Genomic DNA, 15,122 nt, shown 5'->3' with positions numbered 1-15,122 from the left:
AGAACAGGTGATTCCAGGAAGAGAGATGAGCAAGGACAAAGGCTCCAGCGGGCCTGGCAGATGAGGGAGGAGAGGCCAGTGCAGCCAGAGTGAAGTTAGCAAAGGCAAGAGAAGGAGTGAGGTCGGAGGGGCTGGGAGTAGGAGGCTAGTCCTGGGGGGTCCCACAGGTGACCCTAAGGGTTTCGACCTTTCCTCTGAATGACTTGGAAGGCTGCTGGGGGTTGAGCAGAGGAGGGAAATGACGTGACTTCCAGCTGCACTGTGGAGAATGTACTGCCATGGAAGGGGAAAGCGGGCAGAGCGGCTGGAGGATTATTGCCGAAGTCCGGGAGACAGAGGATGGGAGTACGGAAAAGTACCAGGGCTTTATAGAAATTATAAACCAAGTGGGCCTTTGCTTTTGTACCTCAATAAATTGGATGTGAAATGTAAAGAAAACGTAAGAGTCAAGGATTACTTGAAGGTTTTGGACCTAACCAACTGAAAAAAAAAAAAACAAAAACAGAGCTGCTATTATCCAAGAAGGGAAGAAACAGGGGTGCCTGAGTGGCTCAGGTCATGATCTCAGGGTCCTGGGATCAAGCCCTGCATCCGGCTCCCTGCTCAGTGAGGAGTCTGCTTCTCCCTCTCCCTCTGCCTCTCCCCTTCCTCATGCACGTATTCTCTCTCTCTCTCAAATAAATAAATAAAATCTTTAAAAAAAAAAAAAAAGGGAAGCAGTATCCAGAAACTGAGTTGGAAGCACGCCAAGTGTCAATATTCAAGTGAGCATGCAGAGATGATGTAGGGCCTACAAATCTAGAGTTCAAAGAAGATGCCCAGGAGATGTAAATTTGGGAGTCATCTGCCCATGGACTATATTTAGAGTCCAGAGGCTATTTCCTAAGAATATAAAAACTCTGTGTTACTGAAAAGAGGAAAAGAGAAGAACACTAAGGACTGAGTTTGGGGGGGGAGGGGGGCGGCTCGCCAATATCTGAAGGACAGAGCATGACACAGAATTGGCAAAGGAGATGGAACTGGAGTGACCACAAAGGCAGGCAGAAACCCCGGCGAGTGTGATCTCCAAGAAGAGCAACTGTCAACGTGCCAAGTGCTCCAGGCAGACCCAGGTGATGTGAGGGTGCACAGGGAAGACTCCCCCATGAAGAGGTCCCTGGTGACCCCCCGGGGAACAGGCTGTGGAGCCCAGGCAGATGAGGCCTCACCGAAGGGAGTTTCAGAGGGAAGAGGAAGATGGAGAGGACAAATACAAATTTACCAAAGGGTCTGTGTGGCTGTGCAGGAGAGAAAGTGAGGTAGCAGTTGAAAGGGTAGGGAGGTTAAGACAGACTTTCCTCTAAGCTGGAGGAAGTAACAGCACAGTGTAGGACAAAGTGAATGATCCAGTGGAGAAGGGCAATCCTTCCTGATGCCAGGGGGCGAGGGGGGGAAGGGCTGGAGCCATGTGGCAGAATGGGCAAGAGAGGATCAGAACGGATCTAGGGGTCCTGGCCTTACCTTAAAGCTCATCCATCCTAAAAACAGATAAGTAGAAAGGTTAATGGGAGACGTGGTCATTTCACTAGGATATGAAATTTAATCCAATTTTAGTCTTTTGTTTCTAAATTGGCTATTATTAAACAGGTCAGAAGAAAACCATCCAACATTCAATTATGTAAGAGGTCACTTTGCCAGGGAATTCTTTAAAAGACTATTTGAAATAATCAAACAATTACCCTTATGTAATAATTTGTGGTTTGGTAAAAATATATTTAGGAATACCAGGTACTTGGATCCATTATATTTAATGTGAAAGATACAGAACCTCTAATGGTAACAAAATAAAAACATTCAGAAAGAATATTCCCAATATATGTTGTGGTAAATGTCATTAGCCTGGCCTGTCTTCCAGTACATTTTTCAATGGTGTGATCATATTTATTTACCCTGTGTTATTAGAGAGTGAATAGTCACTAGCCTTCAATTTTCACATCAATTGCAGAAAAAAAGATTCCATTTTCTACACCGTCTGGAATTGAAATTGACTTAGCATCTCAGAACTGTCAAAAATTTCTTTTACGAAAAGGTTTGCTTTACAGAGACTATAAAGTAGGTGTCATCCTTGACACTGGCATTCTATATTCATGCCGCAGGTCTGTGGAAAAGCAGCGCTAAGGAGCATCAGGAAAGGTCTTAGAAAGGCCTCGCCGTCACGCTTTGTGCCTCCGCTGGCTTCCTTGCAGTCCGCTTCCGTGCTGTAGGTGTCAGGGGCTCTCTATTTAAAACTGCTAACAAGAAAAAGAAGAATTCGAGAAGAATATGATATCAGCTACCCTAGAACTTGCCTTTGCTAACAGGTCAGCCTGACACTTATTTTCCTGTGTTAAAAACGGGAACCTCTGTTTCCATTCGCATTAGTAGAAGCATACATTAAGTCCTCAGGATTTACAGATTTGAAACTTATTCCGAGGGATCCTGCTCGTATGTGTACTCACACAACAAGGCTGGTCTCTGTCCAGCTCACAAATGAGAAACCAAGTAAAATTACGCAAAATCTCTCCTTTCAAGTTCTTTCTTTTCTATTACAAAGTATTGTGCCTTTCATATAGATGGGCAGACTTTTCCACAGATGCATTTTAACTGCATTCCCTAAATCAGCAGCAGTTTAGACTGAGTGCCATTTAACGTTACCAATGTGCAACTGGTCACGTTCGTCCACAGGGCAATTAGGCCTGAGCCATAAAAATCCACAAGCCCCGCTATTTCCGACATCAACAAATAAGCAGGGTTATGGGAGCCTCCTTCCTGCGATTCAGGTGGGGGTTGTTGCAGTTCCGTCCTCACAGGCACACAACCCAGCTCCACAACACCCTTTATGAAATGGTTCTCTGTTTCATCATCACGTTTATTTTCAAGTACGATAGGATTCCAACATCCTCGGGGAATAAAGCTAACTAGATAGGGTCCTGCCTGCAATTCTGAAGACATGAAGAATGGAGAGGTGGTGACTTAAGACTTTTTATATGCAGAAGGCTTCCTCCTAAAGGAAGGACAGGCTGAGACCCACCCGCACGTTCAGAGAGCTGTGATTACATCACTTGGTCAGGCTGACTCTTTCCAGAAACACTGTTATAAAAGGGTGTGTGCTCTTAACTGCCTGTGGCCTCAGCAAACCTCAGAATTACTATTTGCCCGAGTATCTCTACTTTTTCCCAGGAAGGACTTGCTGGGTCAGCCACCCCCAAGCACAATTATCTCTTTTCCTAACCCTCCATCTTTTGTCTAAACCTGGGTCAGCCACCCCCAAGCACAATTATCTCTTTTCCTAACCCTCCATCTTTTGTCTAAACCCTGTAAACTATGAAGGGACTAAAATTTGCTCAAAAGTACCTTGCAAACTGGCCAATTTGGTTATCAACTGGTGGGTGACAGTCCCAACCCACAGGCCTCCCTGCCCTGGGACTGCTCATCTACCAGCTGCTTGTGTCCTCGGCCACCATGTCACACAAACCAAACTGGTACGTTACATTGTCTCGAAAGCAGATTCTAACATTGGACGGGTGTGTGCTGATGATTTCTGAATACGCCAGCAGCTAGACTATGGTTTTCACTATGAAAAGGGGCTAATAAAAATGAGAGGAAAAAACACTTCTCTGCCTTTTCAAGCAGTAATTTAAACCCCCAAGCTCGAAATCAAGATGAAAAAGTTCCAAATTGATTAATATGGAAATTACCAAACCATCGAAACTGCTGATGTCGTAAACAAAATTCGTCAACAGCCACTAAGAATTCATTAAAAGTAAATTTATTGTTTGTTTAAAAATCAACTGTGCAATATGTGCTTCTCGAGACCTTTTTGAATCTGGTTTGTTGTTCATCTCTTCTCAGGCTTCAGTTTGGCAAGGCTAAATGAGAAACACGGTACAGACACACAGTTAGTAAGTACACGTAAGGGAAGCAAAAATCATTCCTGTTGTTATTCTCTCAAAGCCTAAAGAGTGTAATCCAAGCTATAACATTAAGTCTTCAAATCTGATCTTGTTCATTGTGTTCTGAAAACTATCATATTCTAAAAGGGAAAAGATAGCAGTGTATCTGATTTCAACCAAACAAGGTTTCAAACTAAATTACCTATTTCCTCTTACAGAACTAAATAAAACAAGGCTGCAGGGACCCAGGTAATCATTTTAAGTGTAATTGGAGGATTCAGTTTTAATGGTAATATTGCAACATTACTTTTGCTTTAGCTTTCCATAGCGATAGGTTCTCAGCGGTCACATATGGACAAAAGCATAAAATGAACCTGAGATGTGCACAGTGAGGTCACTTCTAAGAAACTTTCAGTTTGAGATGGATACAATTCTACATTCAAAATAAAAGTATTCTAATCTTTTAGGCAAAGCAATATCAAATTGTACTTACTCCAGAGCTGAAAAAAAGGGCAACACATAATTTTTAACACTTACTATCTGAGAATATTGTCCTAATACAGGGTTTTATTACTGTGTGGATTATTTCAATTTGAAGATGGAAACCAGGCAAAGCATGTTGCTGAATAATGCTGTTGCTTTCCTTCAAACAGGAACACACTTTAAAACATTAAATAATAGATCTCTCTCCTTCTAAAGGACAGATTTAGTTTCTTCCCTCTTTAAGGACAATTTCATACAACTGCAGAATTCTCAAAAATATTTTATAGTATTAAATTTGAATAGCCAAGCATCTGAGAATCAAACATAAACAAAGACTCAAAATTCCAGACCCTCCCTCTGTTCTGCACTTTGCACAAAGAATGATTACATTTACAAGTCATGTTTACCTATTTAGTAAGCACACTCTGGTTTCTTAGCTACAAAGCCATTTTAATTAAGGCAATAGGAGTTCCTTATGTGCAAAAGAAGATGTAGTATATACAATGAGAAACTCATACAAACGTAAAACACTACATTTATTTGATTTCTTATAGCTTTAAATTTGTGATTTAAAATGTGCATTAAGACCAGCTTTTGCACTTCATATACTCCATAATTTATAAACAGAAGAGTGATTCATATGACTCAAAACATTCTATCCTAGAGCTATTTATCAATAATTAAATCATCTTTGTGACTACCATTCAATGTGTGAAATAGAAAACTATGTCATCTGTATATACCAATAAATAAAAATACCTACACAAGGTGCCATGGTTTCCTCTGGTGCCCTTTTAAAAACAGGGTCCGTATATTTGGCCCTCTTCAAATTGAACCCAAAATCACAGACAATCTATAGGGGGAGGAAGAGAGTGTGTGTGTGTTTGCGGGGGGGCTGTGGAGGGAGATGGTGAGGAGAGCCGGTGAGCCTGTTTTTAAAGGAAAACATATTATTACCTCCTCGAGCAACTAAAGAGAGAAAGCTCATATGCTCAGAAAGTTACACTCCCAATATCTAATGTCCCTGACCCTTAGCTTTTTCTTTCTGTTATCTGAACCAAAACACAGAAACAAAATCATAACAACACATGCACAAACGCACATGCTCTCACACAGACACACGCACGTCCCTGCTTTGTACTTCAGGCCTATGTCGGGCAGCCGCACTCGAACCTCCTTACAAACGGTCCTAAGAAATGTATATGCGCGTACACATTTTGATTAAGCTATTTAAAAGCAACACTGCTAAGGAAATCACATGCTATTCTCCATAAGAGAACAAAAAGAAAGGAAAAACTAATTTTAAAATCGGACTACATTCCCGTTATTAAAAAAAAAAAAAACATAAAAGAACCAATCTGAGAGTGTATTAGTCTCGAACAGTGAGATCCAGTAAGTATGAGAGGTAGTTACAAAATGTTTTGAAAAATCTAAACAACGCTTTAAGAGTCTTCTCCAATACGAAGAACATAATATAATGGTGTGAAGGATTAAGAGCCAAGAATCAATCAGACAAAAAGCTTATTTTATGTTTAATAAATTATTCTCAGATCATTTTCAAGGAGAAGTGTTTGGCAAGCTACAACCATTTCCCAAAGGACTGAGGCAGTGGTTTGTACCCAGATGGAAGACAGCCATGGTCAAGGAAACTAGACAAGATACTGAGACTCTGCTTAAGAGAGATTTACATTCTTCACTTGGTGGCATCTTGTTCTCCTAGGAGAAGTGGCTCTGTTTTGTGGAACTCATACACTTCCATGGTGTAAGTTCTCCCAACACGGCTCACATTCAACCAGCAGCATTATGTCTTAAAGGTAGAGCTGGTGAGAGCCGTTTTTGCGCCCCCGCGTAAAGTGTTAGCACCGTGCCAATGCAAGAGGGGTAAATAACCTCAAACGCAGATATCGTGGTAAAATGTGATAAAATAATTAGGAACTGGTAAATTTTGAGTACTGCTTTTGATTTTCATAAAACTTACTTAATTTTTATAATGGCTGTGTTTAACAACCATTTGGCAACATTTCTAAACATTGCGCAACTGGCTCTCAGAAGCCAATGTGGGCTGATGCTAGCAAACCACTGATGCTATGTTCCCAAAAAAGTATGAATGTCAGTGATTTTCTTTAATAGCTATTCTTAAACACTGGGAGAATACAAGCTAATTTTTTAGGGGGGGAAAAACCCTTTAGCTCCTGCACCTAAACAAAGAAGTTAGTTTTCGAAAATATGCAGGCCTTTGAAATTACAATTATCACAAGGCTGGCTTTCACTACAGGGTGCAGGTATAACCCATAGAATTTGGTCTAGAGAAAACATCATATAGTATTTTACAGAACTTTTAGCAACAAGGTGGTTCTTGAGTTACAATTCAGGGTCCCTCTGAAACATACAGGTCCTCATGGCCCCCACACTGTCCACTCTTCTGGCCTCCGAAAGGAAAAACTCTACCATAAACCCTCTCTTACTCTGGAGTTGTAAATTACAGAAAAAAAACAATTTATAATGAAAATAATTTATAACATATTTTATAAAGACACACCAGAAATTTGCTTATTTTTTTTATTCCATGAGAAGAACAGAGCACTGTAATCTGTCAAGATAAATGTTGGCTGACAAAGGAGGAAAACTAAGAGGCCATTGGCTTTCAATGTGACTTCAGGAGGACACCTGGAAACAAGACCACACTACTTGTTGGATGTGTAAGTCTCAGGGAAGGTACCCTCCCATCTCGTATTCTCTAATTTAAAGAAGATAGTAGTACACAGTTCTTAAACTTTAATTGATGGGCAAGGGCCTTATGTCGTGTGTTACGCAGGTGCCAACTTATGAGATGTCAGTCTGCATATACAGAAAGAAAAGCCCCCTGGCTAGCACAGAAACTGAAATAAAGTGGCCGTTAGAGCAATTGCATCCCATAGGTGTTCTTGGACACAGCATATAAGGAAGAAAGACAATCTGACTGAAAAGCACTCAGGAGTAGTACATAAACAAGAAAAACTCTAATGTAAAACTATGAAAGTCCCAATGCTTTGAAGCATCAGAGATGGAACTCACATCGTATTTAAATGAAAGCTAATGCCACCAATGGACCAGGCTTTGTTTTATCTAGGTCTATAGTTTACTGCTTCCATGCACTCAACTTAATCAGACATGTACAGAGCACATCTGTTGTGTTGTGTGGCCTGCAGGCTGGGCCCCTAGTCCTCAACTTTGCAGGCTTGACATATCTTTAACTCCCTGAGTTACTGAGGTCAACCTCAGGATCATAAATCAAGAAATTCCAAGAAAATAAAAACTCTTGTTCACATTTTGCAATTAAAAAAAAGTTAAAAGGAAGGGATTCCTAATACAGGGCAACTACTTTTTGAAGAGTCAAGTGGCTGTGCTGTATGTTTTTAATTTGAAACCATCGTCTTGATATGTTTAGGGGTTTAATTTATGGAACAATTGAGCAACCTTTATATTTAACATTAAATGCCTGAATATTATAAATCATCTTAGATGAACATTTATGGGAGAGTTTCAGTGCAACTTCTGAACAACTTGTCACTTTTACTGTGGAGCAATGATTTGTAAAAAACGATATGCTAAGTAATCCCGGAGCATAATTTAGGGACACAAAAACAAGTGTCAGGAAACAGCCAGAGCCTACATTGAATGAAATCTTTACAGACTTAAGTAATAGGTCTTAAATTAATCAACACAGCTTAATTGAAGCTATATTTGTAACATTTTTTATTAGACTTGTTATTAATAAACCTCTAAATGCTGCCACTAACTTGAGCTCTATGTTAAATTTAAATAATGAACCATTGTTCACACACACAAAAGAACACAGACCGCTTTAACAGCCCTTTGTCTCCATGGGGCTCTTTCTCTCAAGCATAGCTAACATGAAGACTGGTCCTTCCTTCCTCACACGGTTATTTACGTGGCTGGCAAGATACCATCTTTAAGGCTGCTACCATGGTCTGAAATAACTGAAGTGAAATCCTTGAGAAATTACAAGTGCAACAGCAAAGAATGAACATTAGAAAACATTTTTGGTTGCCCTCAAAGATAACATTTTCAAATCTGGGCTCGTAGAATTCTGTATTAAGCTCACACTCACGGATGTCTAGGGATGATCCGCTCTGGGTTGGTAAAGACTTACCTGAACATGTCTCCCAAGCCCTTCAGCATTCCCTTCTTGGCTTTCATTTTCTCTTTCTCCTTGTCTCGGTCTTTCTTCTTCTCTTTGCCAGCTTTCTCCTTTCTCCTATCCATCTTATCGCCTTTCTCTTGGTTTCCATTCATGTGTCTCTCCAAAGAATGTGAAGGCTGATCACTGGCTGTGGATACAGACTCTCTCCCTGATCTTGAACTTTCTTCTGTGTCTTCTTCCACTTGGAAGGGAAACAAAAACAAAAATGGATAAGGAATACAATGAACCAAAAGAACAAAGTGAAGGAGGCTAAAATATATGTGCAGATTTTGCTTTCCCACATTTTCTACCGTTGTTCAGCCCTGCTATCAACGTGGATTGCAAAGCTATTGACTTTTTAAGTTTTTATTTATTTAAGTAATCTCCACACCCAACGTGGGGCTTGAACTCACAACCCTGAGATAGTCACATGCTCTTCTGACTGAGCCAGCCAGGCACCCCTGTGCTATTTACTTTTGAGGAGAATTAGAATTGAACATGTGATGTGGATGACTACCAAGCACATGGGTATTCCTATGTGAAGATCATGTGCCAATGGTAAGAGAGAAGCAGCTTCCTGGCCAGATACTGATTCTTTCACTAGGGTTAACATCCTCCTTGATGCAGCCATGCATTGCTGGAGGGATTAGTAGGTCCTTATCACACAGCATAGACCCTGTGTTCTGTACTTGCAAGATGCAAAGAAAACAAGCAGCCCCTCCTCAAGTGCTTTCTTTCCTCATGGGTAAGGATAATGTAGATCCACTCTGGCCCCTTATTAATTTGTGAGACTACACCATTCACTAGTAAGCACACCAATACTAGCACAAGGACTTCTTTCTTCAGGCTCCCAAATATGTCCATTTGTGATTTCTGCACACAGACAACTGGATCTTTACAGTCTCTGCAACTTTTCCTCATACTGTCATTACATAAGGCTAACATCATAAGCAAATGCTACTGTATCTTCTAATCCTAAATAACTCTGCATGTCCATCTACACAATGACAAGGAAACAAAAATGGATAAAACCATGAAAATGTGTAAATCAATAACCTCACACTCCCCTGAAGTTTGCAGATACAAGACCTACTTATTGATAATGATATTCTATTCTTTGAACCAACACTTGGCAAGCATATGGTTCAAGGGCACTTCAATACCCCAAACTTTTTGATTTGAAAGAATGACAAGTAACTAGGGTATGATGTTTCCACCTACCAAAAGAATTTTAAGAATTTCTATATTAAGTGAGAAACAATATATGTACATATTAGCAGCCACTCTCATTAATCTTTTCTGAGATTGGTTGCCTAAGATTTTCTTCCAAACAGAGTAAGAATTATCAGGGCTTCAGATTATCCTTTGACTTCTGAGGTCATTTTATTCTCCTGCATCAACAAATAAAGTATGAATCAATGTTTTTGAGCTTCTCCTAACACAGAACCAAATAGAACAGTTAAGCCTCTTCCCAATATTTCACAAAGAACTGACCTCTAAGTCAAGTTAATATATCTTCAAGTGAAATTCAGTCTTGCCTCTCCACCACCAAGGGACACTTGAGTTAGTAATACACAGTACCAAAGTATAATAAGACCAGTTAAAACAATCTCAGTATCTTAGTGTTCTGCTATTAAACCCTCACAAATCTGAGAAAAAGATTATCAGTAATGGCATGACCACTTCAAAGTAATACAGTTCAAAAAAAAAAAAAATGCCAGCTACTTAGCATAATACCAATTCCTTTTGTTGGCACATTTGGTTGAAAACATGAGCCAACATATTTCTCATGCCAGCAGGTCATGCCTTCGTACAGCTCAAGAATAAAAGCATCACCATGTCTAAATCCAGAAGGTGCTTCAGAGGTCATTTAGACCGATACCTTCCATTTCTTGCTGAGGAAACATAAAGGTTTAGGGCCAGCATACTCCCAGTCCAGGGCTCTTTCTAGTATTATGTCCCATACAGTTGCACTTCAGCAAGACCTTCATGCATTTCTTTTCATCGACTGTTTGTGATTGCTCAATTCCATGCTTCACACAACACACATCGAAGTAATCTATCACCCAGTCACTACACAATCTGCCCAGAAGATAATTCCAGCGGTCAGCATTGTATTTCAGAAACCTATTGTCAATCCTATGTATTCATTTAATGCCGTGACTCGTGGTTAATACTGATGAAATCACTAAAGAAGCCAGATCAAATGCACACAAAACTCTAGGACTGGTTAGCAACCACAGAAATGACTTTAGAAAGGTCTGCCTCCTTCTGCACAGGGTTATCTACTTGTGAACCACTCTCCTACTCCAAAGGGCGTGGTAGATTTTTAAAAATTTGTTTTTCCTCTCAGTTAATATATAAATAGGAATGACACAGATTTGATAGAGAAAGCCTGTTACAACTTTCAGATGGGCACTGCTAGTGAAAATCACTAGCCTTACAAATAAATGCTGAGTTAAGGCTATACTTTTTTGTGGTCTACACAGAGCAGTGAAAGAATATCCTGGTCAACTAGCCCAAAGACATGCTAATTATATGTACCTTTTCACACATGAGTCTCCTGAGAGAGTATAAATATAGCCTTAGCAGGGATGAAGCACCTTGTCTGACACCCGTAAACATGGCTGTGCTCCGTCTGATCGCCAACTGCTGCTTCAACCCTTTGGAAAACAGGTGTGGCCTCATCTTTGAGACAATCATCCAAACCATTATAAAGCAATTCTCGTAAGTTCTCGGGAACTATAAAACCTAGGTCTGTTGGTATGCTCAAGGTAGATAAATGGATGCTAGTGGATTTTCTAAAATTCCCAACATGCAAACTTCCTTTTACCTATACTTTATAACTCTTGGTAACTTTTATTAAAACCGCCCTCCCCGTACGATACGATTATATGTCTGCCTCCCATTCTCTAAACTTCTTCTAAAATGAGGACTGCCAGGCAGACGCAGACAGCAGATGGAAGACTGTGGGTAAACCTGACTCATGACTTTATCCCAACCAAACAAACTCTTCTCCAATCTCTGGGTATCCCCATTCCTTGAGTTTTAGAACAATGCCTACTTTCCTCTAATCAAGCCTGACAAAACTAGCCACACCCCAACTACAACATGGGGAAGCCTCATTGTACTTGGTTTCCCTCTCCTCAGTTTCTGGTATCTTTTTATGCGATTATTGTTAGTGCTATATGTGTTGTCTAATGGATTTTAGAACCTTCTACAATAGCTGAAACTATAAACAAAAAAATGAGCTCAATAAATGTAAATGACTTAGTCTTCCACAGCAACCATTATCATAAATCATGAATGGAAGTATCAGTAGCCATTCTGCTAGTTTTCTGCCTAATAGTTTTGGCAGAAGTACAAGGGGCATATGTCTGCTCCTGGCTCAGTAACAGAATAAAGGCAGTGCCTTCACAACTGACTATATGCTGAAGTCAGATTTGTTGCCAATTCTTTTCATATTCACAATAATTTTCTGGTGTATGTAATACAACTTATTTTCTAAATTGGGTGAAACAGAGAAAATTAGTATTAAATTATTTATTAACTTCGGGTTTTGTAACCTCATTTTATAAAATCAAAAATCCCTGCTCCCTTTCCTACCCCAAGCAAGTGGACTGTTTTAAAATGATACTTGCACGTTTGAGAATTCTTTATGCTTATTCGGAACATTCTAATTTAGATATTACATTATCACAGAAACTCTTCTGGGGGTGTACCGATTTAACTAATCCCTCCGAATGCCAAATAATTAAAAATATTTAGCAATATGTGGCTTCATATGTACAAACATAAGATGTTCTTTTAGAGTATCAAAGTATATATACTTCGAACTCTAAAATTATTTGATAGAAAAAAATAAGAATCTCTCACTTGACCCTGTCCCCATGCAGAATTATGGTGGTTATCAAAAGCTTAAATAAATTGGTTACACATGTATAATTGTTTTAAATATGTATATTCAAAGTCACTGATAATACTGGTGAGATTATTTTTTTTAAAGTTTTACAACCAATCTTTGTACATTTAATACCACCTTTATAATAAGGTACATAAAATACTTTTATTCCCTCAAACTTAAAAAAACAAAAAAATTCATATAAACAATTTTTCAAGTAAGAAAAGTACTGGCAATATATTAGCAGTAAATGGCTTGATCGATTGTGTTCCTGCCGTAAATTACAATGCAAGAACTAATCCTAAACTTATATTTAGATGATCTATTTAAATGCTAAGTTTTACGTTTTTTCTCTTTAATTTTCTTCATCTTTACAGATTATTTGATTTCCTTCTGCAGATAACCTACACAAAGAAAGATGATTACCTCCTTCCAAACAGAAATTTCTATTTTTGACTAACACTTCTGCCTATTTTAACTTGCTCTATGCACTGAACTTTCCCACGTGATTACCTAGGAAGGCAGATACTTTAAGTTTCTCTTTCTGAAGAAGGTTTAACGTGAAGCTGCTCATTTCTCTTTAATGCAGCACCGTCATTCTGCAATTAAAACATACCTAATTACCATGTTTTCAACAGATGCAAATGCAGCTCAATTAAAATTCTAGTCCATGTTACAAATTAAGCTACTTAATTCTGCAAGGTATCATGTTAGGACTGGGTCACCAAGAAGTTCGGAAAAGGTTGGGCACTTATATGTTAATGATTATGGAGGAAATGACATTAGGTTTCAGTTGAAACTCAAAGTTATGCAGCTCCTGCCATAAATAAATACTTCTATCTAGTTATCACAAACGTTTTCCGATCAAAAATTGACTCTAAACCACATGGTCCTGAGAGTATTTTCTCCCCCATTGCTACTGTTGATACTGTTAATGATTTCTGTTGGTTGCTTATCCACAATCCATTTCCCCCTTTCTTCTTCCTAATGGAACTCTGACCATGTTCAGGAATGTAATCTGGCTCCAACAGGTTAATTCAGCAGCAGATCAACCTGCCCCTTGATTTAATAGTCCAGTGTTACTAGTCTGAGAATGGCCCCCTCAGCCTGCATAAACACGCTCCATGCTTGGGGAGATAGCTCACTCCCTCTGTTGGATATGGACAAGAAGGCAAAAGCTCAGAGCTCTGTGATTACCCTCTGGATAAGGTGAATTATGGATAGTGCAGCCAAAAGGACAGGAAGATGGTGGATCTTTGGTAACACTGCTGGCATATGAAATCAATGGTCCCTGAAGCTGCCCAACTCCAGAGCTCAGCTATGTAAGACAGTGCATTTCCTCATGGTTAGAGCTGGTTTGAGTTGGATATTCTATTAAATGCAGCTGAAAGCATCCTAACAGGTACATTGTGTAAATCAAACTTTAGAGCAGCTGTGGAAGATCTACAGTCTATCACAAGTGTAAGAGTTGGCAGTTAATGTAATTCTGGGTAACTGTGACAACTTTGCCAGAATTAAATGATTTGTTCAGACTTGCTACTAGAGTTAAATGAATTGTTCAATAGGTATAAACAGGGAAACACAAAATGAAAATGATAATATTACTTCTTAATCACCAGTAAACAGGTCCCTTCCTCTGAGGGCACAGCTCAAAGAAGCATCATTAAATATTTGTTGAGTGAATGACAGAATGATTAAACAAATAATCATATGGAAAACTATCCTTTATTGTTCCCTACTTATGGAGGACTACCCTAGGTATCAGTAATACCTAATGATTGAACCACATGTTCTTGAGTAATTTACAATTTATTTTAGAAGAAATAGAATTAAATGGAGTAATTGCATATGGGATGACTAAGTCTTCAGAATTTATCTTCTTAAAACTTAAAATGAGTAAGTTCAAATGAGACATCAGTAATTGGAAAATTTCACTAGACATAGCAAATCCACTGACCCCTACTAATTTCTACTGATTAATCTTAAAGAAAAAAAAGTGATAAAAATTAATGAAGACTGGACTTCTGGGCACTGCAAAGTCCTATGCAAGATTCAAGAACTTTGGGGATATAAATATTATTTTTGTTTCTTATTTTAGTTGAATATTTTGACTTTGGAAAGGAAGAAAGATGTGGAAAATGAACAGCTAGTGATACAGATGGTGTCGAATAACAGGATCTGCTTTTCTGGACTCTGACTTTTAACATTAGAATGATGAGCTCTTGGCAATGGAAAACTTAGCTTTTTCAAAATGCTAAAAAAAAAAAAAAAAAACCCAAAAAGCTGCCACCAAACATGAAAAAAGAAGAACGAAGAAGCTTTTACCCTAAAATGGGGGGTGGGAATAATAACTGATACGATGAAGAAGCAAGAGTCTGACTATGAAAGGAGAGAAAGATAGGAAGAACTCATGTGACATGTGCCATGTGCTATCACAGAAGTGGTTTCAGCAACGGGAGGACTGGTCAAATAGATGATTCCAAAAACATTCTATTCTAAAAGTATGTTTAGTTCATTAAAAAGAAACAACAACAATAACTGTTTATGTTGAAGAGTGGACAGAAGGGCAAAAACAATTAAGATCACTCTTCCAAAGAACTAAAGACTTATTACCAAAAACCTTTTGTTTCGACTTTTTATTCTA

At 38.9% G+C, this 15,122-nt stretch overlaps 1 protein-coding gene across 9 annotated transcripts in view; it reads right to left on the bottom strand.

Annotated features, from left to right (window-relative positions):
* The window catches only part of PARD3 (par-3 family cell polarity regulator), a 646,927-nt gene that overhangs the window by 187,858 nt on the left and 443,947 nt on the right, over nt 1–15,122 (bottom strand). For 7 of the 9 annotated variants that reach the window (XM_027592712.2, XM_027592716.2, XM_027592715.2 and 4 more), the window contains one exon: nt 8,548–8,779. In XM_027592712.2, the coding sequence (XP_027448513.2) occupies nt 8,548–8,779 (232 nt within the window). Of the gene's footprint in view, nt 1–3,771; nt 3,888–8,547; nt 8,780–15,122 lie in introns of those variants that run through there. The other 2 variants (XM_027592719.2, XM_027592720.2) reach the window with 1 other exon arrangement.

The sequence above is a fragment of the Zalophus californianus genome, chromosome 9 (assembly GCF_009762305.2).
Source record: "Zalophus californianus isolate mZalCal1 chromosome 9, mZalCal1.pri.v2, whole genome shotgun sequence".
NCBI lineage: Eukaryota > Metazoa > Chordata > Mammalia > Carnivora > Otariidae > Zalophus > Zalophus californianus.
The sequence above is the reverse complement of the archived record's forward strand: the minus strand, read 5'-3'. Positions and strand labels throughout refer to the sequence as shown.